We start from the raw sequence: 14,463 nt of genomic DNA, 5'->3' as shown, positions 1-14,463 counted from the left end.
AGTCGTGGGTGAACAGGGGGTACAGGAGGGGACTAAGCACGCACCGCTGAGGGGCCCCTGTGTTGAGGATCAACATGGCAGATGTGTTGTTACCTATCCTTACCAACTGGGGGAGGCCCATCAGAATTTCCAGGATCCAGTTGCAGAGGGAGGTGTTTAGTCCCAGGGTCCTTAGCTTAGTGATGAGCTTTGTGGACACTGGTGTTGAACGCAAAGCTGTAGTCAATGAACAGCATTCTTACAAAGGTGTTCCTTTTGTCCAGGTAGGAAAGGGCAGTGTGGAGTGGGTAATCTGTGGATCTGTTGGGGTGGTATGTGAATTGGAGTGGGTCTAGTGTTTCCGGGATGATGGTGTTGATGTGAGCCAAGACCAGACTTTCAAAGCACTTCATGGCTACCGATGTAGTGCTACGGGGTTGTGGTCATTTAGGCAGGTTACGTTTACTTTCTTGGGCACAGCAACTATGGTGGTCTGCTTGAAACATGTATGTATTACAGATTCTGTAAGGGAAAGGTCTAAAATGTCAGTGAAGACACTTGCCAGTTGGTAAACGCATGCTCTGAGTACTCGTCCTGGTAATCCGTCTGAACTCGCGGCCTTGTGAATGTTGACCTGTTTAAAGGTCTTGCTCACATCGGCTAAGAAGAGCGTGATCACACAGTCGTCCGGAACAGCTGGTGCTCTCATGCATGCTTCAGTGTTGCTTGCCTTGAAGCAAGCATAAAGGGCTCGCGTTACTGGGCAGCTCGCAGCTGGGTTTGCAAGCCCTGACACATCCGATGTGCGTCAGAGCCGGTGTAGTAGGATTCAATCTTAGTTCTGTTTTGATGTTTTGCCCGTTTGATGGTTCGTCTGAGGGCATAGCGGGATTTCTAGCTCTAACCTTTAGCTCGGTGCGGATGTTGCCTGTAATCCATGACTTCTGGTTTTGATATGTACGTACGGTCACTGTGTGGGATGACGTCCTCAATGCCTTTATTGATGAAGCCATTGACTGAGGTGGTATACTCCTCAATGCCATTGGATGAATCCCGGAACATATTCCAGTCTATGCTAGCAAAACAGACTTGTAGCATAGCATCTGTGTCATCTGACAACTTCCCTATTGAGCGAGTCACTGGTACTTCCTGCTTTAGTTTTTGCTCGTAAGCAGGAATCAGCAGGATAGAATTATGGTCAGATTTTCCAAATGGAGGGAGAGCTTTGGACAGGGCTCTGTGTGTGGAGTAAAGGTGGTCTAGAGTTGAGTGTGGCCAGCCAACTGTATATTATCTGTGTTGTAGTTGAGCCACGACTCTGTGAAACATAAGATATTACCGTTTTTAATGTCCCGTTGGTAGGATAGTCTCGAATGGAGCTCATCGTTTATTCTCCGGTGATTGGACGTTGGCCAATAGAACAGACGGTACAGGCGGATTACCCACTCACCAACAAATTCTCACAAGGTACCCCGATCTCCGCCCACTGTACCTCCATCTTTTCTTCACGTGAATAACAAGGATTTGAGCCTAGTCTTGGAGAAACAGGTGAGGTGAGTAATCGCTGTTCTGATATCCAGAATCTCGTTTCGGTCATAAGAGACGGTAGCAGCAACATTATTTACAAAATAAGTTATAAACAATGCGAAAAACACACAAAATAGCACTTGGTTAGGTGCCCGTAAAACGGCAGACATCCCCTCCGGTGCCATTCTAATGTTAAAGGTGTAATAAGGATACTTGCAACCGAGGACAGACGATTTGTATCGAGCTTCAGCACTCAGCGGTCCTGTTCTGGGAGCTTGTGTGGCCTACCAGTTCACGGCTGAGCCGTTGTTGCTCCTAGACGTTTCCACTTCACAATAACAGCACTTACAGTTGACCGGGGCAGAAATTTGACGAACTGGCTTGTTGAAAAGGTGGCATCCAATAACGGTGCCAAGTTGAAAGTCATTGCGCTCTTCAGTAAGGGCCATTCTACGGCCAATGTTTGTCTGTGAAGATTGCATTGGAAGTGTGCTCAATTTTATACACCTGTCAGCAACGGGTGTGGCTGAAATAGCCGGATCCACTAATTTGAAAGGGTGTTTACATACTTTGTATATATAAGTCCATACCTTTGGCCAATTTGCAAACATATTGCAAGTTCCACCTACATTTTACTATTGGAACATCACTGTCATAAAAAGCTTCTCTAATTAATGAATTATTAATTTTTTTTATCAGTAATTGAGGCACTTAACTACTATGGTTGAATTTACAAGTGATGGATCTGTATTGACCACAGTTTGTTTCTAAAGGGTTAGAACACCATCTGGTATTGCTTTTACACACCATATAATTTCCCTTTGGTGAGACAGGGAGCTCAAACATTGAGCAGCTGGCCCACAAGTAAAATGTCCTTCCTAAACCAATGTTCTAAAAACAGTGACTTGTTTTAATATTTTATGACAAGAATATTCCATATAACATACATATGAGGGGAACATTTGTTTGTATAGAAGGGACAATTAACAATGAACAATTAAGCATTTGTTTGTGGAAATCAGACAGTTTAACAGGACGTTTTTCAACGACAAAAGGAAACTGGTATTGTAAATCAAAAGCTGTTTGGGTCCTTAAAGTAATGCTGTATCCAACAGACCCTTTTTCAGTACACGATACACTGACGTCACGCACAGATGTGGCAGTAAGAAAGCTATCGCCATCATTTATTCTAAATAAAATACATTTTTGGGGTTCTCACTTACAACGCTGTTTTGATTCTTGATTGAACAGTCACTAAGATTCTATTTGGTTGTGATCTTTGCAAAATTACTATTTTGTATGCAGCAGTGGTTAGCTATAATGCTAACACTCATTGATACAGGCTGTAGGAAAAGCTAGCCAAATAGCCATTTTACTGGTTGAAGTTGAAGTGTTTTTTTAAAGTATAATGCAGTTAATTTGAGATGATGACACAAACATTATATTAAGCAGGACATTCATGCAAGCCTTAAAATCCATGTGTAATCCAAAAGTAGTGGGAATTGCACTCATAAGCAACATGTGTACAGTGGGGAGGACAAGTATTTGATACACTGATGATTTTGCAGGTTTTTCTACTTACAAAGCATGTAGAGGTCTGTAATTTTTTTTATCATAGGTACACTTCAACTGTGAGAGACGGAATCTAAAATAAAAATCCAGAAAATCACATTGTATGATTTTTAAGTAATGAATTTGCATTTTATTGCATGACATAAGTATTTGATACATCAGAAAAGCAGAACTTAATATTTGGTACAGAAACCTTTGTTTGCAATTACAGAGATCATACGTTTCCTGTAGTTCTTGTCCAGGATTGCACACACTGCAGCAGGGATTTTGGCCCACTCCTCCATACAGACCTTCTCCAGATCCTTCAGGTTTCGGGGCTGTCGCTGGGCAATACGGACTTTCAGCTCCCTCCAAAGATTTTCTATTGGGTTCAGGTCTGGAGACTGGCTAGGCCACTCCAGGACCTTGAGATGCTTCTTACGAAGCCACTCCTTAGTTGCCCTGGCTGTGTGTTTCGGGTCGTTGTCATGCTGGAAGACCCAGCCACGACCCATCTTCAATGCTCTTACTGAGGGAAGGAGGTTGTTGGCCAAGATCTCGGTATACATGGCCCAATCCATCCTTCCCTCAATACGGTGCAATCGTCCTGTCCCCTTTGCAGAAAAGCATCCCCAAAGAATGATGTTTCCACCTCGATGCTTCACGGTTGGGATGATATTCTCGGGGTTGTACTCATCCTTCTTCCTCCAAACACGGCGAGTGGAGTTTAGATCAAAAAGCTATATTTTTGTCTCATCAGACCACATTACCTTCTATTCCTCCTCTGGATCATCCAGATGGTCATTGGCAAACTTCAGACGGGCCTGGACATGCGCTGGCTTGAGCAGGGGGACCTTGCGTGCGCTTCAGGATTTGAATCCATGACGGCGTAGTGTGTTACTAATGGTTTTCTTTGAGACTGTGGTCCCAACTCTCTTCAGGTCACTGACCAGGTCCTGCCGTGTAATTCTGGGCTGATCCCTCACCTTCCTCATGATCATTGATGCCCCACGAGGTGAGATCTTGCATGGAGCCCCAGACCGAGGGTGATTGACCTTCATCTTGAACTTCTTCCATTTTCTAATAATTGCGCCAACAGTTGTTGCCTTCTCACCAAGCTGCTTGCCTATTGTCCTGTAGCCCATCCCAGCCTTGTGCAGGTCTACAATTTTAACCCTGATGTCCTTACACAGCTCTCTGGTCTTGGCCATTGTGGAGCGGTTGGAGTCTGTTTGATTGAGTGTGTGGACGTGTCTTTTATACAGGTAACGAGTTCAAACAGGTGCAGTTAATACAGGTAATGAGTGGAGAACAGGAGGGCTTCTTAAAGAAAAACTAACAGCTCTGTGAGAGCTGGAATTCTTACTGGTTAGTAGGTGATCAAATACTTAAGTCATGCAATAAAATGCAAATTAATTACTTAAAAATCATACAATGTGATTTTCTGAATTTTTGTTTTAGTTTCCGTCTCTCACAGTTGAAGTGTACCTATGATAAAAATTACAGACCTCTACATGCTTTGTAAGTAGGAAAACCTGCAAAATCGGCAGTGTGTCAAATACTTGTTCTCCCCACTGTAGATGACACTTGCTTTGTGTGAGTGGAACTGGGATTCAATGTTTGCCATGTGTTTTCCAGAGTTCCCTCAGTGCAGCTGTTTGGGATGGATTAAGGGGCAGAGGAGCGGTTGGTGCCCTTCAGCAGCTGGAAGGTACAGGTGTAGAGCAAACACGACTTTAAAAAAACACAAGATTATACAGTATTGGTTTAGTAAACACACACAAACACCAAGATTTGGTTTGTATCTCTTATACTCTCACTGTGTTGTTTGTGCTGTTCACAGAGCCCCGGTGTTGTTGTTTGTTCCCTGCAGTGCAACAGTGAAAGCCCGGAGTTGAAGAGAGAATACCTACAGCCACATTGGGAGGCACATCAGGGTGAGTCATCACATCGACAAATTACCACATCGCCCCCTCATCATCCCTCAGCAAAGTGCAGAACTAACCTGCGGTGCGTATGCACTCTGCTCCCTTTCTGCCTCCTAATGTTCCCCTGAGCTAAGTAGTTCTAATGCAAAGTAGTCAGACTTAGAGGAGACTTTACATTCATATTTTTTTTACTCCCAACATTCACTGACATTCCAACACACACATACATACAGTACACACACACACCAAACTGACACAGATGCATACTGACGCCCCAAACACACACACACACACACACAGCTGATACTTTGTTCATAATATATCTTGATTGCCTAGTCACTTTTACCCCTACCTACACCTGCACATTGACTCGGTACCGGTACTTCTTGTATATAGTTTCGTTATTGTTATTTTGTCACATTTTTTTTTATTTTGAGCAGTTTTCTTAATTTGTAACTCTGCCTTTTTGGGAAAGGGCTCGTAAGTAAGCATTTCACAGTAAAGTCTACACCTGTTGTGTTCAGCGCATGTGACAAATAACATTTGATTTAACGGTTTTCCCTGATGTGGCCACTAGATGGCACTGTAGGCCTACTCCACCTAGCCACAACAGTAGAAACATAATCTGTCGCGACAAATCATCAGTATCGTAACACTTGAGGGGTATTCCAGAGGACTATTCCAGAAAACCGGATTAGTGATTTAGCGAAATGTGTCGAAACCGAATTTGTGAAAACTTTCCAGGCTCCAGAAAGAGAGCCTGGTCAGAAACCATAGCAACGAATGCTCTGAATCAAACATGCTACCTACTACGTCAACTTGATTTTAGCCTGTCTGGTGAATAAATATAAGACTTCTCCGCCAAACAGATTCTTGTTCATCACTACCGCCTATCCCTTCTTGGAAAATCCACTTGACATCGGAGCCTGAATTGTTCGCCGGGCTCTCCAGTGGGAACAAACTATTGGACCTAGAATACATCCTTTAGACCATAAAGAATTCTGAATTATTTTTCCGCACAGTCACTAATATATCTGGTCAATTTACTCAACCCATACCAAATGTAACTCAACGTGGTTTCGCTATGACTGCTATACAAACTCTGTGTATGTTTTTCCACTGGAAGTTTCCTGTACAATGTGGGCGATGCTCAACTATTTGGCAAGGCAACTGTCTGTAGAACCGTAAAAAGAGTCTACATCGCATTGAATATATATTTGTATGTATTTGTTGCATTCCCTGGCCATCAAGCTGTCCATATAATAATCAATGAGGACTTTTACAGAATTGCAGGTATAGTAGGCTGTGATAGGTTGACTGCCAGCGATGCTTTGCTAACCTCAAATTAATAAAGCTAAGCAACATAATAAACATGATAAATAGCCAAATTCATCCCGCAGATTTTCCAAACGTCATTGGTGCTATAGGTGGGACACATATCCTCCATTCAAAGACCATTCTAGACCAAAATGAAGGGGGAAAAAATCAATTCACAGCATAAACAAACAGGTAGCTAGCTATTGAATACTGTAGCCTACACAAATTAAATCATTTTCATAAACAGTCATGAAATTAAATGATCTTCCTTCTTTTGTCAGATGATCTGTGACCCCCATTGGGTTATAAACTAAACAGAGAACTCATTGTTGCCCAGGTTGTCATGAAAAGCACTATGAATTCAATAAATTATTATTATTCCTACATTAGGCTATGAAATGGACCTGCAATTGTGACATAGGCTACAACAACTTCCATATTAGGCCAAAGCCTTGACACTTAATATCACCAGCGGTGCAATAAAAGTGCTCTATAAAGTGCAAAGTGTTGTTACTAATCAGCCGTGTGTGTGAGCTAGGCCTATTAGACATTGGAATTTTGTCACTACACTTGGCCAAGCTCCGTATGCAATTTTCTGCCAGGCTCCCTCTATGGCTTTTGCAGCAGTGGATGTATTACTTGTTTTCGTAAATATATGAACATATTCGTTGTATGTTCTTACAACTGTTTCTTGTTGTAGACGTGAAATATTGGGCTCCGTCTTTTGACTCCGTATCAATAGTTTTTTTCTGTCATCGACTTGAGGACCTTTTTTAATGTTGCGTGCACGCGCCAGATCAACCAATCTGCGCTCCACTTAGCCTAACAACTTAAATGAGAAGCATCTGTTCTGGAACCAAGCAATCCTGTACTCCCTCATCTGGTTAACACAAGCCAGATATGTTCAAGGAACCCTGAATTTGTTAAACCATCTTTCTGAAATACTAATAACCCTCTGAACTAGAGTCAGGATGTGCCTGTAGTGTCATACCTTGACCACTAGGGGCCCAAGTCATTCCACTGTCAAAGTACAGTATGTTGCCATCATGAGCACGTTCCCCTGCCCAGGCATTGTTGACTCATGCCAGATCTCACCACACCTGGATAGGTATTGTACTTATCAGCTAACCACACAACAATCTGGTGCCCGACATCAAAGTCGTTGACGTGGCACGCAACCATTGGTTGATGAATGCAACGTCTAGCCAGGGGAACAGGATTCTGATCATGCTGCAGTGGCAGTGCATATCTGTCATTCATTGTCTACCCTCCATAATACTCTTACCATGCCTTTCCTTCTTAAAATAAACCCTTGTATGTTTGGCATGTATGTTCTGCATTGAAAGGCTTTAGGTGTTTCAACATCCTGTTTGACTAAGTCACGTTTTGTATGGGTCACCCCCACACTGACAGCTCCTTAAACCTTCAATAGTTGCTATGTTCGCTAGGAATATGCAGAAAGTAAACAGGGAGTGGAGGCATATGGAAGGATGGCACATTTCTGATCTACAGCAACAAGGCCACGTGTGTATGATGTTTGGAATGTTCAGAATGCTGAGTGCACAGGCTGACGCGCTACATGGCAAAGAGTATAACAGAGAGTGTAACAAGTGCTCCTCACCCATTCTGTCTATCTTAATCATATGAAACTTATCCACAGCTAAAATGAACATAAATACATCTAGAAATAAGACTAATAAGCTTTAATAATGGTAATATATGTTTTAAAACAAAATAAAAAACATTATGTGAAAGGTTATAATTAAAGTAAACCTTTTATTTTGTAGGAAACAACAAAGGCAACTAAAAATCTGTACATTCTGTATAAAACAACATTAAAAAAAAAACAATAAGAGAAAATCTAAATATTGTTCACTGAAGTAGTCTGCTGTACAAGTCGACATTCCCTGATAAAAGCTTTTGGATTGTCCATCCGGCCAGTCAGTCAAGTAGCTTGGTCTGTTTCCAACTTCCTCTGGTCCCATTCCTCAGACTATGCTGACTTTACCACTGTAGGAAGTTTGAGTTAAAACAGAGGAACACACATTCATTTCATCTACACCGCACCAGAGCCATACAGTATAGAGAAAGACTTTGCTCAATGCAGCCAGTTGAAAAAAAAACCTACCTTTGTGCTTTCATTTCTTCTTCCCCATAGTCAAGTTCTCACTTTTCTTTTTCTGCACCTAAAGTAGAAACAATCACAGGACTGTTAGTCACCGCTGCTACACATAAGAACATAAAAACATGTCCTTCTTAAATAAAAAAATTAAAAAACACATGTACACACACAAATACCTCTGACCTCATTCATGGCATCGTCAATCTGCTTGAGCTCTTCGTATCTGTCTCGCGACTCTCTCAGAGGCTGGACCATCACATCCTCAATCTGAGGGAAGAGCTGAGACACAGAGAGAGAGAGAGAAAGGAGGCAGGCGTTTACCATCATCACAGTCCTATCACTCCAACATTCTCTTTTTATAGTCCCATCCATCCATGGCTCACCTTCATGACTGTCTCAAACATGGGGATGAGGACAAACTTGATGAAACCGATCTGAGCGGTGGGTTTGGTGACCTTCTCTCTGTCCATGAAGGGGGCCACAGGCAGACCCTCTGCCTTCTCCCTGTCACTCTGTGGAAAGGGTGGAGAAGAGAGAGAAAGATGTCAGTGCAATCCATAATTCTTTATACAAATGGTAAATAGTGTATCTACAGTACTTTCAAAGTATTCACAGCCCTTTACTTTTCCCCACATTTTGTTGTGTTACAGCTTGAATTTAAAATGGATGAAGTCAAGATTGTGTGTCACTGGCATACCAACAATATCCGATAAGTTCACATTTTTACAAATTCATTAAAAATGAAAAGCTGAATTGTCTTGAGTAAATAAGTATTCATCCACTTTGTTATGGCAAGCCTAAATAAGTTCAGGAGTAAAAATGTGCTTAACAAGTCATATAGTAAGTTGCATGGACTCACTCTGTGTACAATATATACATAAATATATTTTAATGACTACCTCATCTAAGTATCCCACACATACAGATACTTGTAAGCTTACTCAGTCGAGCAGTGCATTTCCAACACAGATTTAACCACAAAGTCCAAGGATGTTTTCAAAGGCAAAGAAGGGCACCCATTGGTAGATGGGTAAAAAAAAAGCAGACATTGAATATCCCTTTGAGCATGGTGAACTTATTCATTACACTTTGGATGGTGTATGAATACACTCACTCCCTACAAAGACACAGGCGTCCTTCCTAACTCAGTTGCTGGAGAGAAAGAAAACCGCTCATGAATTTCTCCATGAGGCCAATTGTGACTTTAAAACAAATTCTGAGACAACTTAGTGATGATGAATTTTACAAAAGACTCGCAAAGAACCCTACTAATCAATTCAACTCTGATCCATATTAAATTGTCAATTTTTGAATGGAGAGGAAATTACAAAGACAATATGAGTACATGAAAGTTGACTGCCCAAACATACCTGTCATATACGCTCTACCCAAAATTCACAAGAGCATGACACCACCTATACCAGGCAGGCCCATTGTGAGTAGTAACGGACAGAGAATATCTCTACCTTTGTAAACCATTTGGTAAAACCCTGGGTGATCTCTCTCCCCACGTATACTAGAGACTCTATTGATTTTACATATTTAAAAAACAATCTGTGGACCATATACCTGAAAATTCAATTCTGTGTCCTCTTCATGTTACCATTCTATATACTTGAATAAAAAAACATGAGCTGGCACACACCCAGAGGCAATTATTTTATGTGCTGACTAAACTATGAGCTATAAAAAAAATAGAGTCGCACACTCTATACATAAACTTCCAGTAATTTATTGGGTTTCGGCATCACTGGATTCAGCACAACCTGTTTTTCAAACATTTCTAGATATACAGTACCAGTCAAAAGCTTGTACACACCTACAGTACACATTCAAGGGTTTTTCATTATTACCATTTTCTACATTGTAGAATAATAGTGAATACATACAACATATGAAATAACACATATGGAATCATGTAGTAACCAAAAAAAAAGTGTTAAACAAATCAAAATGTATTTTATATTTGAGATTCTTCAAAGTAGCCACCCTTTGGCTTGATGACAGCTTTGCACAGTCTTGGCATTCTCTCAACCAGCTTCATGAGGTAGTCACCTGGAATGCATTTCAATTAACAGGCGTGCCTTTTTAAAAGTTAATTTGTGGAATTTCTTTCCTTCTGAATGCGTTCGAGTCAATCCGTTGTGTTGTGACAAGGTACAGTAGGGTTGGTATACAGAAGATCCCTATTTGGTAAAAGACCAAGTCCATATTATGGCAAGAACAGCTCAAATAAGCAAAGAGAAACAACAGTCCATCAATAAGACATGAAGGTCCGTCAATGCGGAAAATGTCAATAACTTTGAAAGTTTCTTCAACTGCAGTTGCAAAAACCATCAAGCGCTGTGATTAAACTGACTTTCACGAGGACCGCCACAGGAGAGGAGGACCCAAAGTTACCTCTGCTGCAGAGGATAAGTTCATTAGAGTTAACGGCACCTCTGATTGCAGCCCAAATAAAGGCTTCACAGAGTTCAAGTAACAGACATCTCAACATCAACTGTTCAGAGGAGACTGCTTGAATCAGGCCTTCATGGTCAAATTGCTGCAAAGAAACCACTACTAAAAGACACCAATAAGAAGAAGATACTTGCTTGGGACAAGAAACATGAGCAATGGACATTAGACCGGTGGAAATCTGTCCTTTGGTCAGATGAGTCAGAATTTGAGATTTTGGGTTCCAACCGCCGTGTCTTTGTGAGACGCAGAGTAGGTGAACGTATGATCTCAGCATGTGTGGTTCCCACCGTGAAGCATGGAGGAGGAGGTGTGATGGTGCTTTGCCGGTGACACTGTGATTTATTTAGAATTCAAGGCACACTTAACCAGCATGTCTACCACAACATTCTGCAGCGATACGCCATCCCAGCTGTTTTGAGCTTATCATTTGTTTTTCAACAGGACAATGATGCAAAACACACCTCCAGGCTGTGTAAAGGCTATTTGACCAATGAGAGTGATTGCGTGCTGCATCAGATGACCTGGCCTCCACAATTACCCAACCTCAACCCAATTGAGATGGTTTGGGATGAGGTGGACCGCAGAGTGAAGGAAAAGCAGCCAACAAGTGCTCAGCATATGTGGGAACTCCTTCAAGACTGTTGGTAAAGCATTCCTTTGAGAGAATGCCAAGAGTGCGCAAAGGTGTCATCCAGGCAAAGGGTAGCTACTTTGAAGAATCTAAAATTAAATATATTTAGATTTGTTTAACACTTTTTTGCTTACTACATGATTCCATATGTGTTATTTCATAGTTTTGACATCTTCACTATTACTCTAGAAAATAGTAACAAATGAAGAAAAACCCTTGAATGAGTAGGTGTCCAAACTTTTGACTGCTATACTGTAAAAAAAAATATATATATATATATCTAGGAATGTTTGAAAAACAGTTGGCGCTGAATCCAGACCGTAACCCCTTTCTCTCCAATATTCTCCTAATTCTGAGATATTTGGATGACATTTTCGTGAACTATGCAGGCACCCAGGACAAACTTTTGGAATTCCATGCTTATCTAAACTCTATGAATGAACAACTTAATTTCACCATTAACTATGACCTATCACAAATCAGTTTTCTTCATGTGATGGTTATTAAGGACAAAACCTCCCTCTCCAACAGATCTCTATACGAAACCTACGGACAGGAACACACTCAGAGGTGACAGCTTTCATCCACGTCCACTTATTAAAAGTCTCCCTATATGTCAATTCAGTCGTATCAGAAGAAAATGCCGCTCTGATGCCTCTTATCCGAACCAGACCACGGACCTCACGCAAAGGTTTAAGGAAATGCGGTACAAAGACAATTGGGTAAAACATGCCAATGATCAGTTTGAAGGACACAGTTAGAAAGCCTTCAAACCAAAGTTCAAGAAAAAGCAGAACATTTCCCATCATGCTTCACCCAATACTCACCGATACTGAAACATTGGGGAAGGCATTTAAGGACATTATCAGGAAGGACTGGTACATTATTGATACTGACCCACAATTGAAACCCATTTTTAAATATCCTCACATACGGTCTTTAAAAAGACGCACACACGTGAGAGACATCGTGGTTAAATCTGATTTACCCACCAGAGAAAAGGGAGACTTTCCGGAGGGTAATTACAAATGTGGCCAATGAGCTCAATGCAGCTTCACGTACAAATGCAACTAGAAATGGTCAAGATGTCACGCAGGGGAGGGGACATTGAGAGGAAACTTCTTCAAAGGGAATCTTTCTGGATCCACAGGCTCAGCAAACTGTCTCCTCTTGGCCTTAACAAGGAATTTGACTTCAAACCGTTTTTATAGTTTCAATAAGTCCAAATGTTTTTTTTTTTTAATCCTAATTGAATATTGTATGTGTATGTATATTACTGTAAATATTGATCACATTCCTTGTGTATGTATCACGCCCTGCTCTGTTTCACCTGTCTTTGTGCTTGTCTCCACCCCCCACCATGTGTCTCCCATTTGTCCCCATTATCCCCTGTGTATTTATACCTGTGTTTTCTGTTTGTCTGTTGCCAGTTCGTCTTGTCCCGTCAAGTATTACCAGCGTGTTTTCCCGGTTTCGAGTCTTTCTAGTTATTGTTTTCTAGTCTTCCCGGTTCTGACCATTCTGCCTGCCTGCCGTTCTGTACCTCATTGACTCTGCCCTGGACTACTGACCAATCTGCCTGCCCTGACCCTGAGTCTGCTTACCATTCTGTACCTCATTGACTCTGCCCTGGACTACTGACCTCTGCCTGCCCTGACCCTGAGTCTGCTTACCATTCTGTACCTCATTGACTCTGCCCTGGACTACTGACCTCTGCCTGCCCTGACCCTGAGTCTGCTTACCATTCTGTACCTCTTTGACTCTGCCCTGGATTACTGACCTCTGCCTGCCCTCGACCTGCCCTGCCCTGGCCTGTCCCCTTGTATAATAAATATTATGAGAACTGTACTCTCTGCCTCCTCCTCTGCATCTGGGTCATATCCTGAGTCGTGATAGTGTGATCATATATTTTGATACATTGAATGTGTTATACATTATTTTTTATTTTTTTACCTAATGTTTCAGGAAGTGATGTCACTGAGCACTGCCCCTATATATAGGACCTTCTACACCCACTTGTACACCCACTGATGAGGACCTAAGGGTCGAAACGTAGTTATAAATAAATATCACCAGGGAGCAGCAGTGAGCAGCGTTTCCCTTTCTGTTTTCCAGGAGTTTGGCTACAACTCCAGCACCTGTGGAAAGTATCTGGATGTGCGCATGTTCTTCAGCTTTTGGACTTTAAAACAGTGAAAGAGTTTAATGGCCGTGATAGGAGAAAACAGAGGATGGATCAACAATATTGTTGTTACTAAACAAAATGAACCTAAATGACAGAGTGAAAAAAAGGAAGCCAAATAAACGAAATTGGACGTTCTTGAGTGGCCTAGTTACAGTTTGGACTTAAATCGTCTGGAAAATCTATGGCAAGACCTGAAAATGTTTGTCTAGCAATGATCAACAACCGACTTGACAGAGCTTAAAGAATAAAACAAATAATAAATGTTGTACAATCCAGGTGTGCAAAGCTCAGAAAGACTCATAGCTGTAATCACAGCTCAAGGTGATTCTAACATGTATTGACTCAGGGGGTTGAATACTATATTAGTGTTTTTTTAAACTTTTCATATTTATTTTACAAATGTTAGAAACATGACAATTCAATCAATTGTAATCCCACTTTGCAACACAACAAAATGTTTAACAAGTCGGGGGATATACCTGAAGGCACTGTATACTGTATGTCAAAATACAATGTTTCAGGAAATGTGTTGTTCCATTTTCACACAGACTAATGTATCAATATTGAGATATGAGGCAGGTATGACACATACCTTGAATTACACAGTAGGCTATGTACTGTATAAAAACACATATACAGTATATGGGGGTTTACACAGTAGGCTATGTACTGTATAAAAACACATATACAGTATATGGGGGTTTACACAGTAGGCTATGTACTGTATAAAAACACATATACAGTATATGGGGGTTTACACAGT

The 14,463-nt window shown here is 41.3% G+C and overlaps 1 protein-coding gene and 1 long non-coding RNA gene across 6 annotated transcripts in view; one reads left to right on the top strand and one right to left on the bottom strand.

The window, feature by feature from the left end:
* Positions 1 to 1,244: 1,244 nt before the first annotated feature.
* Positions 1,245 to 13,898, top strand: LOC112225277. 2 transcript variants are annotated; one of them, XR_002949556.2, is made up of 4 exons: positions 1,245 to 1,532; positions 4,696 to 4,768; positions 4,931 to 4,994; positions 13,631 to 13,898. It is a non-coding gene; the product is annotated as an uncharacterized LOC112225277 (long non-coding RNA). The 2 variants fall into 2 exon arrangements; XR_002949555.2 differs by lacking the exon at positions 13,631 to 13,898 and adding an exon at positions 12,047 to 13,405.
* Positions 7,991 to 14,463, bottom strand: part of pde9aa (phosphodiesterase 9aa) — a 35,711-nt gene continuing 29,238 nt past the window's right edge. For all 4 annotated transcript variants that reach the window (XM_042307014.1, XM_042307013.1, XM_042307015.1 and 1 more), the window contains 4 exons: positions 8,808 to 8,936; positions 8,608 to 8,703; positions 8,431 to 8,488; positions 7,991 to 8,312 (listed from right to left, as the gene is read on the bottom strand). In XM_042307014.1, coding sequence (XP_042162948.1) covers positions 8,441 to 8,488; positions 8,608 to 8,703; positions 8,808 to 8,936 — 273 coding nt within the window. In that variant the 3' untranslated portion in view covers positions 7,991 to 8,312; positions 8,431 to 8,440. The remainder of the gene's footprint in view (positions 8,313 to 8,430; positions 8,489 to 8,607; positions 8,704 to 8,807; positions 8,937 to 14,463) is intronic.

The sequence above is a fragment of the Oncorhynchus tshawytscha genome, linkage group LG26 (genome assembly GCF_018296145.1).
Source record: "Oncorhynchus tshawytscha isolate Ot180627B linkage group LG26, Otsh_v2.0, whole genome shotgun sequence".
In the NCBI taxonomy this organism is placed as follows: domain Eukaryota; kingdom Metazoa; phylum Chordata; class Actinopteri; order Salmoniformes; family Salmonidae; genus Oncorhynchus; species Oncorhynchus tshawytscha.
The sequence above is the reverse complement of the archived record's forward strand: the minus strand, read 5'-3'. Positions and strand labels throughout refer to the sequence as shown.